The sequence below is a fragment of the Rhea pennata genome, chromosome 15 (genome assembly GCF_028389875.1).
Source record: "Rhea pennata isolate bPtePen1 chromosome 15, bPtePen1.pri, whole genome shotgun sequence".
Taxonomy (NCBI): Eukaryota; Metazoa; Chordata; class Aves; order Rheiformes; family Rheidae; genus Rhea; species Rhea pennata.
Window position 1 is genome coordinate 16,655,963 of NC_084677.1, and position 19,429 is coordinate 16,675,391.

Consider the following 19,429-nt stretch of genomic DNA (forward strand, 5'->3'; position numbering starts at 1 on the left):
ATAATCTCTCATTTTGCAGCACTGTGCTTATAAATCCTTTGCGCTTTGGTGATCACCTCCTATCCCAGCAGAGCAGATGCAGCACTTTTTTCATCTCTGAATATTAAGGGTTTTTTTCATGTTAAATAAAGAGTCTTCTAAAGCAACATAGACTTTATAGAGATACATAAGTAACAGTGGTGGAGGCAGTTCATTTTCTATAGCAATAAAACTTTAGATACAATATAAGCACTAAATACTACCAGCAAAAGCGATTGTTATGAGTATCTTTGCACAAAGATGAATTTCTATATCCCAGAAAACATAAAACAGTTCTATCTGTACTCTTAGCAGAATCCCTGTCCAGCATATCAAAAAGTGAATTAAATTAAAAATTCTTAATAACTTAACCACTATATCGGATATATTAGAAGTATCGGCCATGCTGATAATCTAGTAGCTCTCAGGCTCCTCCTGAAACAGTAGCTTGATACCACTGACAAGATTAAGCAGATTTTGGAAACCATCCCAGAACTGCGAAGGAATGGCATGCTTTCTTCATACAAACACTCTTTGGATAAAAACATCAGTTCCTCAATCTCCTTCAGCCTTATTAAAAGGCAATCTAAATGGCACTGGTGCACACAAGGACTCTGAAACACTACTGCAGGAACTCCAGGATGACCTAAGAAATGTTAAAGCAGGAAAAAAAAAAAAAAGAAATGAGTAGGAGCCCTTCCCATCTCTCCCTCCCTCAAACTGAAAAGTTCAGGGTACAGTTTAACTGCATAATAAAAGTGCTGCCGACTGCAAGCCTCAGTGCCAAAGGTGCCTTGTGCTGCTTTTGGACTGAGAGTATCTCCCAGCTCGGTGTCATTACGGAGCAGCAGGGGCCAGGAGTCAGCGTCTCGCACAGAGGCACGATACCAACACTAAGATTATCAGAAACACTCTCTCAGAAGAAAGATGTTACCAGTTCCAACGATGTTTTCCAAATCAAAGCGTAAGTATTCTGGTAGAAAGACAGACAACGTGGCGCTCCGACTCTGACATGCTGCAGACCTTGGACACTGCATCCCCACATGCAAATACTAGCTTGTCTCTAGTCCTCAAGGAAAAAGGAGCAAAATAAGGCTATTTTTTATCTTTACACTTTCCATTTGAGATTTATCTCCTGTCCCTCCACTCCCACAATCTACCACATGGCAGTATCAGTATATTCAAGCTCACACTGAAACCCTGCACATTTCAGAGCATTCAGAAAGCACTGTTCAGTACAGCAAAGCTTCCAGCGTCAACAGTCTCAGTGCACACCGAGCCACCCAGCCAAGCCTCTTCCCGAGCACCCTGGGCTGACCTGAGAGATCGCACCACGAGGAAATCAAGTCCAACATGCCCCCGTAACTGCTACATGAAAAACAGGCTGCGCTGGCCAGGCCAGAAATGTTATTTTAAATACAAGAAAAAAGCAGAGCTTTCACCGCCCATCTTGAACGCAGCTCGAAAGTCACAAAAAGCAACAAAGTGCTAACACTGATCGTCCTCGAGATAACCGATCTCGCAGCCCTTCCGGACACAGTCCGTACTTTTGCTTTAGTTACAGTTTAGCGTTGATGACAGACTTAAAATTTGACTTTGTTCGTATATGGATCAGATAATGAAGAACTCCCAGCTCTTCCCTCTTCCTCCCCTTCCAGTACTCTGAAGGTTTTCATTAGGACCGTAACCGGACTGAGGCCTCAAGTCTGTACGTTATTTAACACTCATAGCACATGCATGTTTATATCTGAGACTGAAATACCGGCTGCTGAAAACACGCAGAACTGCTACTCTAGCGGAACGACGACAGCAGGCACGAGTAGGGTAAAAATCTCCCTGAAAGGTCTATCTATAACTATCAATAACCGATTGTGGAGCTGCACAACATGCTTGGAAGACAAGGCAAAAAGTTAATTTTTACATTAGTTAACAACCACATTAAATGAAATTGGGGGAACTGTGCTGTTTCCTGTCTGAATACCAGAATCTCTTGAATGAACAGATCTCTGTGCTCAGAAAAATCAGTTTCCTCTCTTGGGGCTTTTCCAGATGTTTCTACAGAGACTCTTACTTCACACTTTTAGGATGGTAAGAAGCACACATGAAAGATCGTCTTCTGTTAATGTAAGAAACATGCACACCAATGAATAATATTATAGAAATCCCAAAGCAAGAAAGTTCTTATTTCAAATTATTCCCTGACCCTCCAAAAGTTAAGATTTCCTACTGTCTTTTGGTTATCCAGTGGCATAAAACTTTTTTTTTTTTTTTTTTTTAATCTTAGAAGTTCAGAGGATTGCAGATCTTAAATCCTTGTCTTGTCTCTTTATAGCCCACCTTCCCACCAGTGGTGCTCCAAGACTCAGATTAGCCAATCAAACTGTCAGAAGTGTTATATTTCGCTTTCCATAATATGCGGTAGTGAACAGAAGGAGCTACAATATTAGCTCCCTGTTACTTCCATCCTACCTGGTCCCCATCCCATATGCTCAGTAGCTTTCCCGCGGAAGCAAGGGTTATCAGCTGAGGCCAAATGCAAAATGCTTTTACAGAAGGGACAAAGGTCTTTCCAGACAAAAAAGCATTTTGCAAAAGCCATGCAAAACATACCAGATAGCTCACTGGGGAAGATAAGCTACTGAATAAGAGGATAACATCTCTCCTCTGAGCTGTAGCTTATAGAACTGTCTTGCTTTCAAGCAGCGTTATGTTTTGTGAGTGCCCTTGTCTCTCTTGAATTCAACAAATCACAAAGGCCTACGTGGTACCATCAGTAAGACTTGAGGGAAGACCATATACAGCCACCACAAAAAAGGATTTCAGTTATCCAAGTAAAATGAAGATAAGACTAAAAATCTTGGGCATTCCCATGGCAGCTGAGTTTAAGACATCTCACTTGGAAGACAGAGATACACTAACATAATACACTTGGATACCCCTGCACCTAACAGTCCATTCTTGCTTTCTTTACATTTGCTTTTAAAAAGACAGTCACAAACTCTTCGACATTATGGCAACCAACAGGAATTTTTTTCTTATTTTTATCAAAATGCTATTAAAAAACAAATGTGAATCATTCAAAACTCAAGATCAAAACTAAACACCAAAGTGACTTATTCATAAAAATTGCCAATTTCTTTGTTAGAAAGCAAAGCTCCAATACCGTTTTTCAATTAGCCACCTCACTGCTCCAAGTCCTTTTTCTACACTTATTTCACACTTCTCTGAAAATGCTGAGCTTCACACTTCCAGAGAAAAGCCAGTCAGCTAGAACAAACGGGCTCAATCTGAACTGCAAGGCATTATGGAAAAACGTGATTTGGGTTGTACTGCAGCAGCACTGGTCACCCACTCTGCCCGTTGTGACTTTTCAATTGATTTTAGCTATGCTTACATTGAAACTCCTTGGGATGAAGTCATCTGTCTGCACTGATTGCTTTGCAGAAGTTTCTGGGGTTGAATAAATGAATCATCAAGGTCTGTAATGAATGTGGAGTCTACACTAAAAGAAAACAGCAAGACAATCTGTAGATATGCACATGTGCAACCATAAAGGGTATTTAGCTCAAATGCAGTCTGAAGGCATGCTGCTAGACTGGGAACTGTCATTTTCTCCAATTAGCTTCCAGATTTTATTCTTTCTGAAATTGCCAACCAAATGCCAAACTTCTTTAAACCTATCTCCTAGATCATCCTTAACTTCAATCAGAAATAGGTAATATGCAATTATAGTGCCTTTCAAATACCTCACGGTATTTACAGTTCTGTTACAGCATTCCTGTGATTCAGGTACACTGCAGAACAGATACTGCTTAACATCTCCCAGAAATTCAGGAGCAGAAAACTACAGCTGATTCACTGAGCCTAACTGAGCAACAGTTCCAGGAGCAAAGCAAGCTGAATAGATTAATACATATTAAACAAATATTAACAACCGTATAACAAAGAAGATTTTTCTTCCTATACCCAGATCAGAGCTCTACCTGAACAAGGAGAAAAACAAAATAGAAATCCTTATAATAACGCCACAGTAGGTGGGAGAGCCTATCAGTCTGACTGACTTAGTTTATCACACCTCATAGCCGTGTCAATGTATTTGCAGGCTGTAAAACCAGACTGACGTTGCAGTGCTACAACTATTGAATTGGTACAGAAATGTCCCAACAGGACAACCTAGTCTGGGCAGTTTCTGTATTCAAATGTAGTTCATGCTAGGCAGAAATGATGATTTAGTCACAGCCCTTAAAGGCAATTGGAATCTGAGCAGTGTGTTTCTAAACAAGAAAGACTTTTGTTGCAAATCTGCTCACTGAAGCTCCCCCATCAGCAGAAATTGTTGCTGCTGTCACCATGCTTCACTGAATGACATGTGTATGTAAGTCTCTCTCTTTCAAAACAGATGGCAGAAAGAGACCATTGCTTCTTTAACAAAAAAAAAAAAAAAAAAAAAGTGAAATACTTCAGACTTCCTCATTCTAGACAGCTTGAAAAAAGAAACCCTAAACCCTTCCTCCTATGTACTGTATTCATTAAAGCTAACATGTTGACCCACGTACCACAAATAGCTGTCCTTCAGAACTAGGTCACACGAAAACAGCTCTGTTGCTCGTCAAGCCATTTGCATGATTCAGAGGCACTTCTCCCTAAAACTCAGAAGCACAGCACACTATACCAGCCAGATACTCTCCCTCTTCCAGAGGTGACCTTGGCAAGCCTCCTACCCCACTGCAAGCCCACAATATTCAAAGCGTTGTGTTACTTTACAACTGACAAGCAAGCACCTACTCACGTCACCAATCAATACACTAAAGCCTTCAATCAGAAATGCCAAAGCATTTAAAAATACATGCTGTACATTAATGGATTTCAAGGGATTTGAATTGAGAAGTTTACTGTGTGATTTACTGTAGGAGAGCAACGAATCAATGTTCTTTTATGACATGTCACATCTTACGACCAACTGTTCCCCCGTAATACTGTAGCAGGGGAGACGATGGCTTGCCAGTTCACAAACATCTGTGATCTATTAGGCAACACTTCCAGTAGTCTAATATTATCATGCTCTGAGTGTCCATCTTTCTTCCCTAGATGAGAGGCACAGAAGCATAAATTAAAATCCTTTGGATGACAAAGTGTTTTCCCTTGGATTTTGCCTTTTCTGTATTAGACTGTAAGTAACTAGGACTTGTCCATATGACTCCAAATGGATGAATTTATCAGTACAGCAAATTTACTCCAGCTTTTGACCACAGTAAGGCAACCAGTGTTGAGTATCAAATTTCATCACTATTTAGTCATGTCCATAGGCAGAGCTTGACTTTTAGTCTACTATTTGTCAAAAGGTTAAATTTTTAATATAGTTTGTATTTCTCCAAGAATTTGGGGTGACTGTGGTAGCTACCATGGCAGTTCCTTAATTGAGCACCTCACATATTAAAACACCGCCAGACTAGATGAATTCTGCATAGTCATCAGGACTAGAAATAAGAAATTACTTAATAGCTGGGTTTTGGGGCTCAACCCTATTCAAAAAAAGACAAAAAAGACCCAAAGAAGCTAGAAAGAATAGTCTTTTTCAAAACATCTCTTAGTAGCTGAGAAGCTTTTCTCACCTAGAAAGACAACTCACTCTAGACAATATCAACATTCCAATAAAATTGCTTAAACAAATACCTAGTTTGTAGACATGAATTTGTCCTAATCCCTCCCCCCCAAAAAAAAAACTGCTAAAAAAACCTGCAGGATCCATTCATCTTTATCAGCTCTAGCTTACATATCGGAGAAAAGGGGCAGCTGAAAGTAGTGCTTTATTTCTCAACTTCTTTGTTGGCAAGTATACCTAAAGGCGGGTTTATTTTTATAAGAATCACACAGAACACCACTGTGACAGTTTCTTAAACAAACTGTTGCAAATCACTTAAAAACTTTACAAAAAAGTAGCAAGGATAGATACCACATGTGCAAAGTAGAACAATGATGATTATGGACAGTGAGATATCACCAGAAGGAGAGAGAGAGAAAGAAGAATATTCTACACATCTGGATGCCCAGTTTTACCACCCAGAGCTCCACGGAGCCCAGTATTACACCTTGGTATCACAGCTGCATGAAATGGTACAAGCGCAATCAAGAGCAAGAAGGTCTTCTCATCCGTGATTAGCTGCCCCGCTCAGGACTTCAAACCAATGGCATCGAGAAATTACAGGTGAGACTGAAAAAAAAGTCTTTATGAATAAGTTATGGATGATCAGTATGTCAGTGAGCTATATTTGAAATCCATCAGCTCTTGATGGCTAATTTTGTACTACATGAGTAAAGCAAGTTCTAATAACTCACTTGGGACTTCACTCCAGTACTTACATGCTACGTGCTTTTCATATTCATAAAACAAAACTAATTGCCTTTCATAGATGAAATGTTCTAAGAATTTTTAATCCGCATCAGCTGCAAAGTCTAAAAATCCATCCCCATATATTTAAAACTCCCCCTCCCACCCACTCACTTGTTACCAGTTGTTTGCTGCAAACAGACTATAAGACAAAGATAATCCATCAGGCTCCTACATTAGTATTCTTTTTTTTCTTCCCAGGGTTACTCCTAAACTCAGTTACCTGCATTCTCACATGCTCAAAATAAACTGAAAACACCAGTTGCATTTGGTGAGGGGAGAAAAGGCAAAACCTGTCATTCCTACAGAGAAAGCAGTTACAACAACAAGTTTACTCTTTAACTGCAGCACGCTGCAGCCTATTTTTAAGTAAATATTCATACAAGATAATTAAAATGTGTTATCAATGGAACTAAACATATCTTGCACTAGGACTATTTCATGCTAACGTTCCCTCACCTAGCACTCCTAATTAGCTACAACTATGAAAGTGAGGGCTCAGTACCCTCTGGAAAACTCCAATTAGCCAACAAGTAGAAAAGAACAAGACAGTGAGAAGACAGCAGCTTTTGAGGTCTGACAATTCATGTTTTCCAGTGTGATATGCCTCAGGTTGCTTTCCAGTTTTGTAGCCTTCCTTCACACTGCTCTAACAGATGACAGCAGGTCTGTAAAAGAGGCAACTAGTTCCTACCCCATTCAGATTCTCTTGTATCTACATGGCCAGAAAACCAGTGACTGGAATATGCTAAGTCTTTCACCGCAGGAAGTGGGGGAAGTTGGATGAAGCTCTCTCAGATAACAGCAATAACTTTTGCCAATGCTGCTGTCATTGAAAGTGCTCAGTTGCCAGCTGCCTGTTTCAACAAGCCAAGCTAGCTATTCCTGCTAAAGCTTAAAGGCTGAACATTTCCAAAAGAGCTCAGGAAACCTGAGTATAAATAATAACAAGATACGTGCGTGTCGTTCTATCTTGTATGGGCTGAGAAATGTAGATTCTTGGTCTCTAACAACCCCACAAAAATTAAGTTCCACTTCCACAACACTGGTTCTCATGTGTCACTGCTGCAGACAAACCTGAGAAGACTGATAAATAGAAAATGTAAATACCGGAAGTTTAGATCAAGTATGCAAATGCCTGTTTCTGAGATTGTCATTTTACTTTTCCGTAAGTCCACGTCCATCCACTTGCATAATCATGCTCCTCAGAAGCATGGCACTGATAAAGAACGCTGTTAGTGTTGCTGCTTCCTTTGGGGAAAGCAATGAGTATCAGCAAAGGCACCAGCTTGGCCTAGTTCACTGGGTGATTAGTTGAATGATTAAGCTTTACTACATATTAAGGTTAAGCTATCTTCGGCATTCCCATACGTTTCTGGGTGAATCAAGACTTCCTCAACCTCTCCGCGCACATTCTTTCCTTTAGTCTAGAAGCAGCTTCCTAAGCAACCAACCACATAACGATGCCTTATATGAAAGAGTGCTCTTTAGAGGTGTAAAGTTTGCTCGAATGAGACTGTATCATTTCAGGTCTCTCTTCCAGTGATCAACTCCAGGGCCTGGAGACAACCATGTAAACCAGCATGTAAACTACGGTTTTGTGCACACACAGGGACCACTTTAAGAGATGTTACACATGAGATATCTCATTATCTGCCAATACCCTTTAAGGAACCCGGCTGAAAGAGGGATTTTTCACTACTTACTGGCTATGACAAATCACTGGCATAGATAGGGGTTGTGAAGGCAGTTTTAATTATAGTAGCTAAAACACACACATGATCAAGCTGCAATGTCAGAAAACCACCAGAACTGAACACTGACCCATTTGGGTTGTTTGCTGAACTTTAATCACTTTCCAAGTCTGACAGCTGCTCAAACTTAATTGCTCATTATGCTTGTAAATAAAAACTGATCTCACTCTCTGATTAGCCAGCCATCTTATAGTTGCCATAACAACTTCTTGTCTAATAAATGATTTCAGATTTACCATTATTTGTAGTAGCAGAAAATTTCACAAAGGTCTGAGATCGCTCTTTTCACTAAAATACCCTTCTAATTAGAAGAACTGAAAATCAGTACAGAAAGGGCACCTCAAAGATAATGAAAAAACAGGCTATTTATTACAACAGCTCGAACAAGAGATAAGGGTACCCAAAAATCAAATACATACCGCATTCTGCTTAACCCCTAACTTTCATTAGCAATCCTCTTATAACCATACCTCTACCACATAACAATTGCTCAAGAAAATACCAGAGAATGTTTAGGGAATAACTAGTCACAGTGTGGAGACTGATTTAAGATTCGCTATAAACAAAACATTCCAGCAGAGTTTACATTGTGATTTTTCCCCTAATCTTAAATTAGCAACCAGTTGATTGATTAAGTTCCTTAATCCTCAGGTAAAGGATCAGTGAGCACTTTTCCAGGAACACTGAGGAGTAAAGATTCTGGACAGCTTCACAAATGAGAGGGAAAAGAGTTTGTATTGAGCCCAACAGATGTTCATAATATCAAATTCATTCATCTCTTCTGCTGAGATATATGATTTCCTAAAACAAATACTTGGACTAAGATTTTACCTACTTGATTTCAGTCCAAAAGGAACTTAGTACATTTAGTACTCAAAAGAGACTTAGTAGCTCTTACAAAATGAAGGTAGCGGATGAAAGCCATTTTGGAAGAATGAATTACAATGTATTATCTCATTTTTGGACCACCTCTGTCAAAAACTTACTGCAGCTGAAAGTTTTAGGCTGGACTTTTTGGACAGGATCACTAATTAAAACCTTACAGATGTCTTGGAAAAAAATCTGTATTTCAAAAATTATTTGGTTGTCACAGCATAAATAAAACGCCTCCATGCTCAGCTACAGATGTATTTGTTAGTCTGAAAAGGCAAAGTGATTGGGAGCTATGAAATATTGCTAGTCTGTATGGCTAGCACAATGCAAAGACCTTCCAAATGCTGCCAGAGCTGCTGAAGCTTGCAATTTCTTTAATCTGCTCAAGGTAACTTTTTGTTTGTATAAGCAAGAAGGGATGTCCTTTTCCTTCCAAAAGGAAAATAAACACACAAGCTATTTTGAGACAAAACTCTAGTTAAAAAATTAAAAGAGTCAGAAAATACCAGATTTTTAAAAGTGACTTTATTTACTCAAGCATGCAAGTAGTGCAACTCTTTGTTACGTTTGTCAGATACAAAGCTTGTCACACTTCTCACAGCAGATGCAGCCCATGAAAATAGATGAGATGCAACACACCCAAGTTAACAACATCCTAAGTGCTCTTGGTCATACGCTGGAGGTAACAAAGTCCTCCTTGCCTTGACAATAAGACACTAAAGCTCCGCAAAGTTTTGGGGTTCAAACACGGTCTGTAACACCACTATGTGCCTTCATTTTGCATGTCGATTCTTTGCTCTGAATTTGAACAGAGAATTTCTCCTCAAAGTAACTTAACTCTGAACGCTTCTGAGAATCAGCTGGGGAACAGACGGACTTGCTCTCAGAGCATAAGCAGGCTTACATATTAACCAAACTATACAGTAGGTTTCTCCCGAATGTCTTAGCATTTCTAAGTCTTCTGATGCTAAGATTACTTTGTAAACGCTGAGCTGGCAGAGAGTTTCTGTTGGCTGAGTGATACAGAATCCCTGGTAAGCAATCTATACACAGACATGCTTTGAATTACCCACAGACAAGGTATGCGCATAGAAGTAAATTTTTCTTCCGTAATCCTTGATTCTGAAATCAGCTACTACATTATGGGAACAATCATATCACTTTAGCTGGCACAGATCACTGAGAGTATATTTAAACTTAAAGACACTGCTTTCAATAATAGACTGGCTGAATTTATTTGCATTTCCTCTGCATTTTCTGCAGCAACTGAAAGAGTACTTACAAATTGGAAGATCCAGTTCCATGAGTAATGTAAAGATATGTATACCTGCAGCAAACTACCTGCTCCTAAGGAAAGAGGGATATAGATGTAGGAAAGTCTTTGGACCAGCTTCTTTTGTGTTCAAGAATCACCAACTTACAAAAGCCGTTTCCAAGTGAGGATAATAAATGAGCAAAACAATCAGGGAGAACTGTCAGCAGAATGACTAAGCAAATGCAGGAGATAAAGGCTTTTGAGATAGGATTTTATTCTTCCTCAAATTCATCAACAAGTTTCTTCTATGTAGAAAACTAGTGTTACTCCAGACAAGCGCAAATAAGAAAATGGAAAACTAGTTCTGGATGATCCGTGCAGACTCATCACAGCAGAAATTATAATAATAATAATAACAGTAGTAATAGTCAGATTTGGTCAGTTTTCGGTAACAGATTGACCTTTAAATTCATTTCCTAACTATTCAGGATTTTTTTCCCCTGTGTAGTTCTCAAATGTTTGTTTCTTATCAGCTGCACACTGCACAAATTGTGAAACCAAAGCACAGAGTGCAAAGTGATTTACCCCGAGTCAAATATTAAATACTAAACAAGAAACAAGTACGTCAGGACACCTCTAAAAAGCACCAAGTCTGCGGATATTGTGCAGTGTTCTTCCCCATGACAGATCATGTCACAGAAATGTCTCCAAAAACTGTTCATTTATTTTCTTCCTTCACTGACCATTTTACAGATATTTCACCACTGAGGATATTATCAAATACACTGATCACCTTCAAAGAATGCTTAATTAAAAATCCAGTCCAGTTTCAAGAAATCAAAGCAAAGTTTAACTAGTTTAAAAGTGGTCTTACTTCAGCTAAGGAAAACATATAGTACTTCTCCTTGTTTCCTTTCTATTCAAAAATCATTTTAGATGGAACAAGAAATCAGTTGGAAGGATGTATAGGGCTCTTCCTACAGTTATTTAGCATATTTAAAATATAAGGCTTAAAAATCTGCAGAGTACATGAACAGAAATGTATATACCAGCGGTATCAAACTGGGAACCAGCTGTCCCCACATTGCAACCTGGTACATACAGATTTATATTAGAAGCATATAGAATATACATTTAAGCATTCTGTGCTGGAGGAGATAAACTGCATTACTCCAAAATACGTGCTCTAATACCTTCATGAACTACAATCTGCTTTTGTGCCTATGAAATAAATCTAGTCTTAGGAACCCAGTATAATGGTATTATACTAATTATCCAGCTTTGCACATGTATGTAGTTCCCCCAAGTTGCTAGATTCATGACTTAGTACTTATTTGCTCCTTTGAAAACAAAGATACTCATTTTTGTATTTCATGGAAATTTCTTAACAACATAATCCATTATCATCAAATGAAAGCAGATCCAAGTAATCTTATAAAACTAAAAGCATTTTATCTAAGTGTTTTTTGCATGACTGCATGGAGGTACAATTCTGTACCTCCAGAACCCTGGAGGGCTGAATTTTAATGACTGACCAACTAGGAGGGTGCACATAAATGTATTTTAGAAACTTCCAGGAGAATACTTCCTCTGCCCTCTTCACTGCGGGCAAAGACAATGTTCATCTTTTTTTTATATACCATATGCTACGGACCTCTGATAGTAAGACAAGTTATACACACTGTACTGAAAAAATCTGCCTTAAGAACAGGGCACAATACTTCAGCGGTTCTGTGTAAGAGCAAGAATCCTTCTTAGGACTTTCAATTTTCTTACAATGGAAGTCAAAAAAAGATAGACGATTCAGACCACAACTGCATGGTGCAAGCATTTAATTCTCATTGGTACCTGATCCTAAGGTGATAGTGCTGTCTTTGAATGCTGAGTTCTGTCCTTGGGAAAAGGGCTTATCTTTAAAAAAATATTTTATTTACAAGCAAAGCTGCAGACCTACTCTGAAAAGAAGTTAGGCAAATTGGATATGTGGAAAGCATGGGTTAATTCCTCCTACAGGATTACAATGGACTGTTCATCAAAATACATCTCTCTATTCCTGCACATAGTTATCCATTTAGTTATTTATTTAGGAACTATTTTTATTTCAAGTCTCACAAAAATCTTAAGATACAAGAAACCTGAAAAAAGGTCTTAAGAGTTTTATTATGAAGAAAGGAAAACAAAAAGGTGCTTATACACCCCCAAGCTATGCCAGTTTCTCATTTCAAAAAAAAAAAAAAAAAAAAAAAAAAAAAAGGAGAGAGAGTGGAAAACAAAACAGCAGCTCTGGAAACAGACTCTTTGCACCATATTTATTATCAATTTAACAGCCTTGAATGGAAACTGCAAGTGCTTTGATAAAAATCAATTGAAAAGCTGTCTGCTTTGCTGTTGCTTCAATAAAGTGCCTCTATGTCCTTTGCTGAAACCCTAAGCCTCCTTAAACAATATCCCTTATTAAATCACAGCACTGTGTCTCCTCTGAACACAGATTCCAAGGCAAGTGCCCAATCCTTCATCCTATATGCAAAACTCTCTTCATCAACAGGAACCAAGGAGGTAAACTAGTGTCTTATGATCAACACCCCTACCCCCACCCCCAGTTACGCCGAACACTGAGAAGAGTCACTTAATTTCTACTAAATAGTTAAAACGTAATTTTTAGGTTCCTGTGCATTTAACTCAGGTGCTGGATCTCTCTTCCTGGAAGCCTTTGGCTCAAACAGACTTAAGACTGTGAGGAAAAAGGCTGACTTCAGCAATCCACATCACAGCCCTTACCAGAACCATTACCAAAACCAGACCCAAGTGCTTTCTGCCTGCCTGCCTGCAAGGAGCCCATTTCACACAGCACTGCTTGAACGCAGCCCTTCACATCTGAGGGAGCTGAGGGGGGCAAGTAGAAAGACTTGGTTTGGATTCAAACAAATAAAAATTCTCCTGAAGTGTTCTGAAAGTTTCCAGAGTAAAAAAGTACTATGAATTTAACTGGTTTTACTGTTTCCTCAGGTGTAAACCATATGGCATATATCAAATAAGCAGCATGAACACAAAAGACACTAGTACTCCACATTCCCGAAATTCAATCGCTTTGAATCATCTAAGATGTTTTTGCTAACCTATGGTAAGGATATTCGTTCTAATAAACTTGAATAGAGTGGAGACACTTTAAAGATGGCTCCCTTGAACAAAGAAAGATAAAAATAGAATTTACAGTGGAATACTGAATCTCAAGGCAAATTCTTGCTACCATCAGTTGTGGCTTTTTCCACAACACAGCTCTTCCTCCAGACACCAAGCATTTTGTCTTCACTGTTTTACTATGCATCTTCCCACATTCACCCTACTCCCAGGTCAGCAGCATTATTCAAAACAGTCTTCCTCTAAGAATCTAATCTACCTGCACTCATACAAATTTAAACTGAGAAATATTAACTGAGAAAAATAAATTGAATAATTCAGTCATAAGAACTGGCCCAACTCCCAGTTCCACAAAGAATCCTAAATAGATATGGTAGTGCTAACACTGTCCCAGAAACCAAATCATCCAGTTCCACCCCTCAGATTCTTTCTAACTTTCTCGGAAATCCTGGGGTTGGGGCTGGCAGTAAGGCCTTCCCTCAACTGTCTGAGCTGGGCTCAACCAGAGGAATGCAATACAAGTGAAGACTCCAGCACTCTTTTGGGGTCCACATCCAGCAACGTAGACTGCTGCTAGGCTCATGAGAAGGCAGGCACTGATTAAAAATATGCACTTGCCAGAAACAACAGCTGCCATGTTCAGCACAAAAACTCTGCCCCACGATCTTCACAAGAAGGCCTATTAGAAAGCACTGACAACTGACAAAAGTAACATTATGAAGCGGTGAGGGGACTATGAAGACTTTTTGTAAATCTGATGGGATGCTGAAAAGCATCATTTACTCATTAGGTCTGTGAGAACCAATGGATTCTGCTACATAACCCTGAAACAACTTCTTAGCCCATATGTAAAATGGTGCTGTTACTCTGCTTCACTGCAATCTCCAGGTATGAAGAGCAAAACATTTTAAAAATAAATTCAGGAAGCTCCTAGGCACACTGTAACAGCTGCCTGACTATTTTCCACATAAAAACTCTGCTGAAAACCACCCACTCAACTCTGAAGACAGTGTTTCCAGAGAAGAAAAGACAGTTTAGTGTCTACAGGTCAATCAGAGTATTAAAAATAAATTAAGGGAGGCTTGTAATTAGTACCAATGGTGAAGTTTTATATTTTATATAAAATATATATGGCCACTGGAAACTAAATAGAGGCTACCAAACAAGCCGCTTGCCAAAAATCAGGTAGCTTTCAAACATGAGGAACCTTGCTCCCACTTAAACTGGCACTTTAAATGCAAGAGACTCTATCCATCTCCATTACAAATCCTCTGAGCTCATCCTAGCATTACTTTCCCACATTAAGCAAAAGAGTTAACATAAAAAGCCTGCCTAGCTTCAGACATTATCCAGATGAAGAGAAGGAGGAAAAGAGAAAATCCCTTGTATTATCACCCTCACCTCTCCCAAAACCTTTTCTGACATTTTTGTTCTTTCAGACCTGGCATTTATCTGAAGATATTGTCTAGCCCTAATTAAATCTTTATGTGAACCATTGCTACTTCCTGGCAGAGAACATGCATTCTTGGTGTGCTGATGGACCTACATAATTTTCTGCACTTCTCCCTTATGGTAAGTGTTAGGCCTTGCTTGAAAACATCACAACTGTGTTCAACACAATATGTTTAAACAGAAATATAAAATTATTCAGTTCCTTTTAAAGAATGAAGAGAAACATAAGTGAAAATTATATTCCACAAGTTGAATGAAAAAAAAAATCTGTGGAAACACTGAGCAAACAGCACTGTCTGAAAACAAGGCATTCTTTTGTTTTACTGTTGTCTCAGAAAGGCATAGCTGGCAGTGATATAAGAAGCAGCAAAATTTTTCTTCCGAAATAAAATCTGCAGCTCTCTCTTCCCCTCCAGATGAAAAACATTCTTAAAGCAAAACTAAATTTTGCATTATGGGAAGTTGCATTATAAGCCCCTCATAGATAGCTAACCATATCTGATGAAGGTCACTCCCTCAGGGCTTTGTGTTAAGTGTCTTTAAGTTGGCAGCTTTTGCTCAGTCAAAGAGAATAAGGCGATGTAAGACCTATGCAAATCTTTAAACTCCCCAGTTAGAAAGGAAGAAAACTACAAAAGTAGATTTTATTGTTAAAAAAACCAATGATTATGTCTTAAAGAGGCCCCTTTAAATCACTTACTGATGCTAAAAGAATCTGACAGTAAATAGATTAGAAATTATTGCCTTCCCTAACGATGCTTATTGTAGAGCCCTTGTCCAAGCAGCAAAGCAGACAGCTGTCCTGGCAGATGTTATCAGATGGCCAAACACAACAAAACAAATTCACTTTAAAATTATGTTTAACTTTCACAGTTCTTGTTATTATCCTCAAATTTTCAGCACTTCTCTTCCTAACCAAAAGAAATAAACACCCCAGATGGCTAAAGAAAAACAGCAAGTTATACATATGCTCTGTATAGCTTGACAAAGCAAGAGTCCAGTCATCTTCAAAGCACAGTGTGAGACTTATCCATTTAAGAGCCTTTTAGTTCTACAATGGGGTATCTCTGCATGTGTGGGTGAAGAAACTACTACAAAAAAAACTTTCGTGTTTTGAGGTCATGACCAGATACTCTGCAAATTTTTCCCATTTTAATTTCCACAGACACAAGTCTTCCATCAATGCATACATTCAAATAGAATAGCTGTAGACTATACTTCACACAGCTATAGATTATGCTACCCATAACCCCTAAATAAGGCATTAGAATTTCTGTCCCTTAAGAAACAAATCAAAGCACAGGAAAGGCACAGAAATTAAGAGCATGGAGCATCTCTCACTGGAGAGGGATACTGGTACAAGTGTGTTCAACTGAACATCACTTTGGCTTTTGGGAGCATATGCCAAGGCCCCTGTGCTGCAGGAACCAGAGCCAACTATTGTTCTTTCCCATTGAAATGTGGGAGATCTTGTATTCCTTTAGGCCCAAGAGCAGAAAGTGCAAGGGAGTAACAGCCCACCCAGCTGTGAGCAACTTATCAACCTCTGCAAAAGTAGAGCCTTGGCTTTCTCCCATGGCCTGGCTGTGACAGCCCAGACCGAAACCAGATTTGCCACAGATGAGAATGAACGTACATGTAGGAGGGAAAGAGTAGACACAGCAACCCAGTAAGGGTTTGGTTAACTGTACAGTGACGACGTACTCAAAATAGTCTGCCTAATGTCACCATTAGAGAAACCACAATTCAAGCTCTAGGCTGAAGACTAAGCATGTGCTTATATCTCTATATCACATCACCTTCCCTACATATGCACAGGTCCTTAGAGGTTTCAACATTTTGGGGACCAAGGTGACAGAGGCTGAACAACATAACTCTGTAACAAGGTGCTCATAGGCAGGGAAAGGAGCTGGGGGACGCACACAACTTTTCTTCACCCATCAACCATCTTGAAGTGAAGTAGCTCATTTCTCATGGCAACCAGAACCTGCCCAAAGCCCAGAATCATGGGCTGTGCCCAAAACTGATAACCCCAGAACCCTTTGCCATCCACAGAGCCCTCCACTAACACCTAGAGATACCCTCTAGGTGTCAAGGGGCTCTCATGAAGCCCTAGAGCACCCACCTATCCTGAGGGCTTCCCATTACCTCCCACAGACCCTACCAAACCCCACATATCTGCCCTAGCTCTGGAAACTCCCCACCTCCAGAGTCCCCTATCAACACCCACAGGCCTCTCACTGCCTCCAGAGATCCCCATTAACCCCAACAGACTCCTCACTAGCTCCAAAGCCCCCTGTTGACCCCACAGATGTCCCACTCCCTCCAGAGACCCCTGTTAACGCCCCAGAGGTCCTGCTGCCCCTAGAGGCCCCCACTAATGCCGAGACCCCCCACTGCCTCCAGAGTCCCCCAAAACCCTCACAGCCCCCACTGCCTTCAGAGTCATCTGTTTACCCCACAGACCCCTCAACTGCCTCCAGAGACCCCCACTAACCCCCAGAGAGGCCCAGCGCCTCCAGAGACCCCCACTAACCCCCAGAAAGGCCCAGCGCCTCCAGCCCCCCACTACCTACAGCGATTCTCCCCAGCCCCCACAGGCCGCCCCCACACCCAGAGTCCCCAGTAACTCTCATGGCGCCCCACAGCCCACCCCCCCGAGCCCCCATCGGCGCCCGGCCCGCCTTACCGAGGCTCTGCCCCACCGGGGTGCTGAACGGGTTCCCCAGCAGAAACTCCATCTTGGGATGACAACAAACAGCGGCCCGGCGGCCCCCCCCCGCCCCCACCCCGTCCTGACTGGCACCCGCGCCCACCAACCGCAGCGTGCTCTGCCAGGCCCGGCACGCCTCCTTACACCCGATTGGGCAGTGCCCGGACTCCCCGTGGTCTCACAGGTTAAAGTGCGTGTCCATCACTGTCAAGAGAAGGGCCCGCCCCTTCGGCAATCCACGCCCTCCAGTTGACGGACAGCGGAGACACTGCAATAGGCACTCACCATTGGGCAACAGTCAAACGGTTTTCCAAGACTATTGGGGAACCGTCATGTCAATCTTAAGCGCCTCCTCCCGCCCCAGGGGCATGGCGCCAGCTCTGATTGGCTGACACGCTTTTCTCGCGCTCTGACTGGTAGACAGCCATCCCACCCACTCCCTGACCATTGGCGGCTCAGCTCATCACGTGGCCTTGCTTAGCAACGCGCCTGGGCTTCCTTAGCAGCCAGCTCGGAGGCCTGGGGCTGAGGCGCAGGTGGGAGCGGGATGCTGGGGGCGGGGGAAACGAGCCGAGCCGAGCCGAGCCGAGCCGAGCCGAGCCGAGCCGAGCCGAGCCGAGCCGAGCCGAGCCGAGCCGAGCCGAGCCGAGCCGAGGGGTCTGCGGAGCTGAGGGGCCTGGGAGGCTGAGGAGCCTGGGCCTTGAGGCCTGGAGCCCAGGACTGGGCCTAGCTGGGTCCCTCTGGGCAGCTACCGCGGAGAGCAGCCGCCTTCCCACGGGAAGCCAAAAGCCCGCCTGGGGCCTGGGTTAGCGTCAGCCGGACAGGGAGGCTCAGGGTACCGTCCTGGGCCCTGCAGAGCCTGGGGGTGCTGGGGGACGTGGAGGTGCCTCCCATGCCTGGGCTCACGCTGGTGGTGAGTAGCAGCACCTTGTCTGGGTGATGCGTCTGCTGCTCTCGCCTCCGCAGTGCCTAGAGTGTTCCCGCAGAGCATCAGCAGGCTGCAGACCTTGAAGACTTGGTTAGGTCTGTGGGACTAGCATTAACTAAAGAGATGACAGACAAACGCAAGGAAAAGAAAGTGAAAAGTCTGGCAGGTCAAGGATGAATAAATCCAGGATGGGCTGTTTCTTGGGCTGCGTTGAACACAGCCATATGGAGTGTTGGTTTGTTAATTAAAAGCATGATGAGGATAACATTTTCTAAATTCAAGCATTTCTCATTCCTGTGCTCCTATGGAATGAAGTCAGCCAAACTTTTTCCATGATTACAGACATCTCATGCAAGTGGGAGGTTTGAAGATTCAGATCCTTCATACCAAGTCTGTGTGCAGTTCCAGAAAGATAAGCTGTCTCATTGCCTCTAGGGAAACATTAGAGATATTTAAATGACAAAGCTGGGGCAGAGAGTTAGGAATTGTGTATTTCCTAAATCAGTTGTCAGAGTGAAGATATATGTACGCAATGTTATATATTGACTGAAATATGCTGCCTCAATCAAATAGCCCTTACTCTGGATCTGTATTCACTGTCATCTTTAGCAAATCACTGCTATTGCTTATAAGTTTTCCTCCTTTCTCAAATTTGTTCTTACTTTCATTATGAAATTGGTATTTATAATTTAGTGAACTGCTGTTACTAATTTTCATATGCCGTAGATATATGATCTCTTACTCTATAAATCAAACCTGCCTATAATGGTAAACGTAACCTTTAAAACTAGATTTAAATGGCACACAGAGCCGTGAATGTGCCATTTCCATAAAGATGGATTTCAGCAACAAGTGATTGCCATGTGAGGGACATTTCTGTACAAAATACTCATTGTTGTTTATAGGGCTC

The 19,429-nt window shown here is 41.3% G+C and overlaps 1 protein-coding gene across 5 annotated transcripts in view; it reads right to left on the reverse strand.

The window, feature by feature from the left end:
* The window catches only part of TOM1L2 (target of myb1 like 2 membrane trafficking protein), a 58,304-nt gene extending 40,653 nt beyond the window's left edge, over positions 1 to 17,651 (reverse strand). For all 5 annotated transcript variants that reach the window (XM_062587888.1, XM_062587887.1, XM_062587886.1 and 2 more), the window contains exon 1: positions 17,568 to 17,651. In XM_062587888.1, the coding sequence (XP_062443872.1) occupies positions 17,568 to 17,619 (52 nt within the window). In that variant the 5' untranslated portion in view covers positions 17,620 to 17,651. The remainder of the gene's footprint in view (positions 1 to 17,567) is intronic.
* Between the last annotated feature and the right edge of the window lie 1,778 nt (positions 17,652 to 19,429).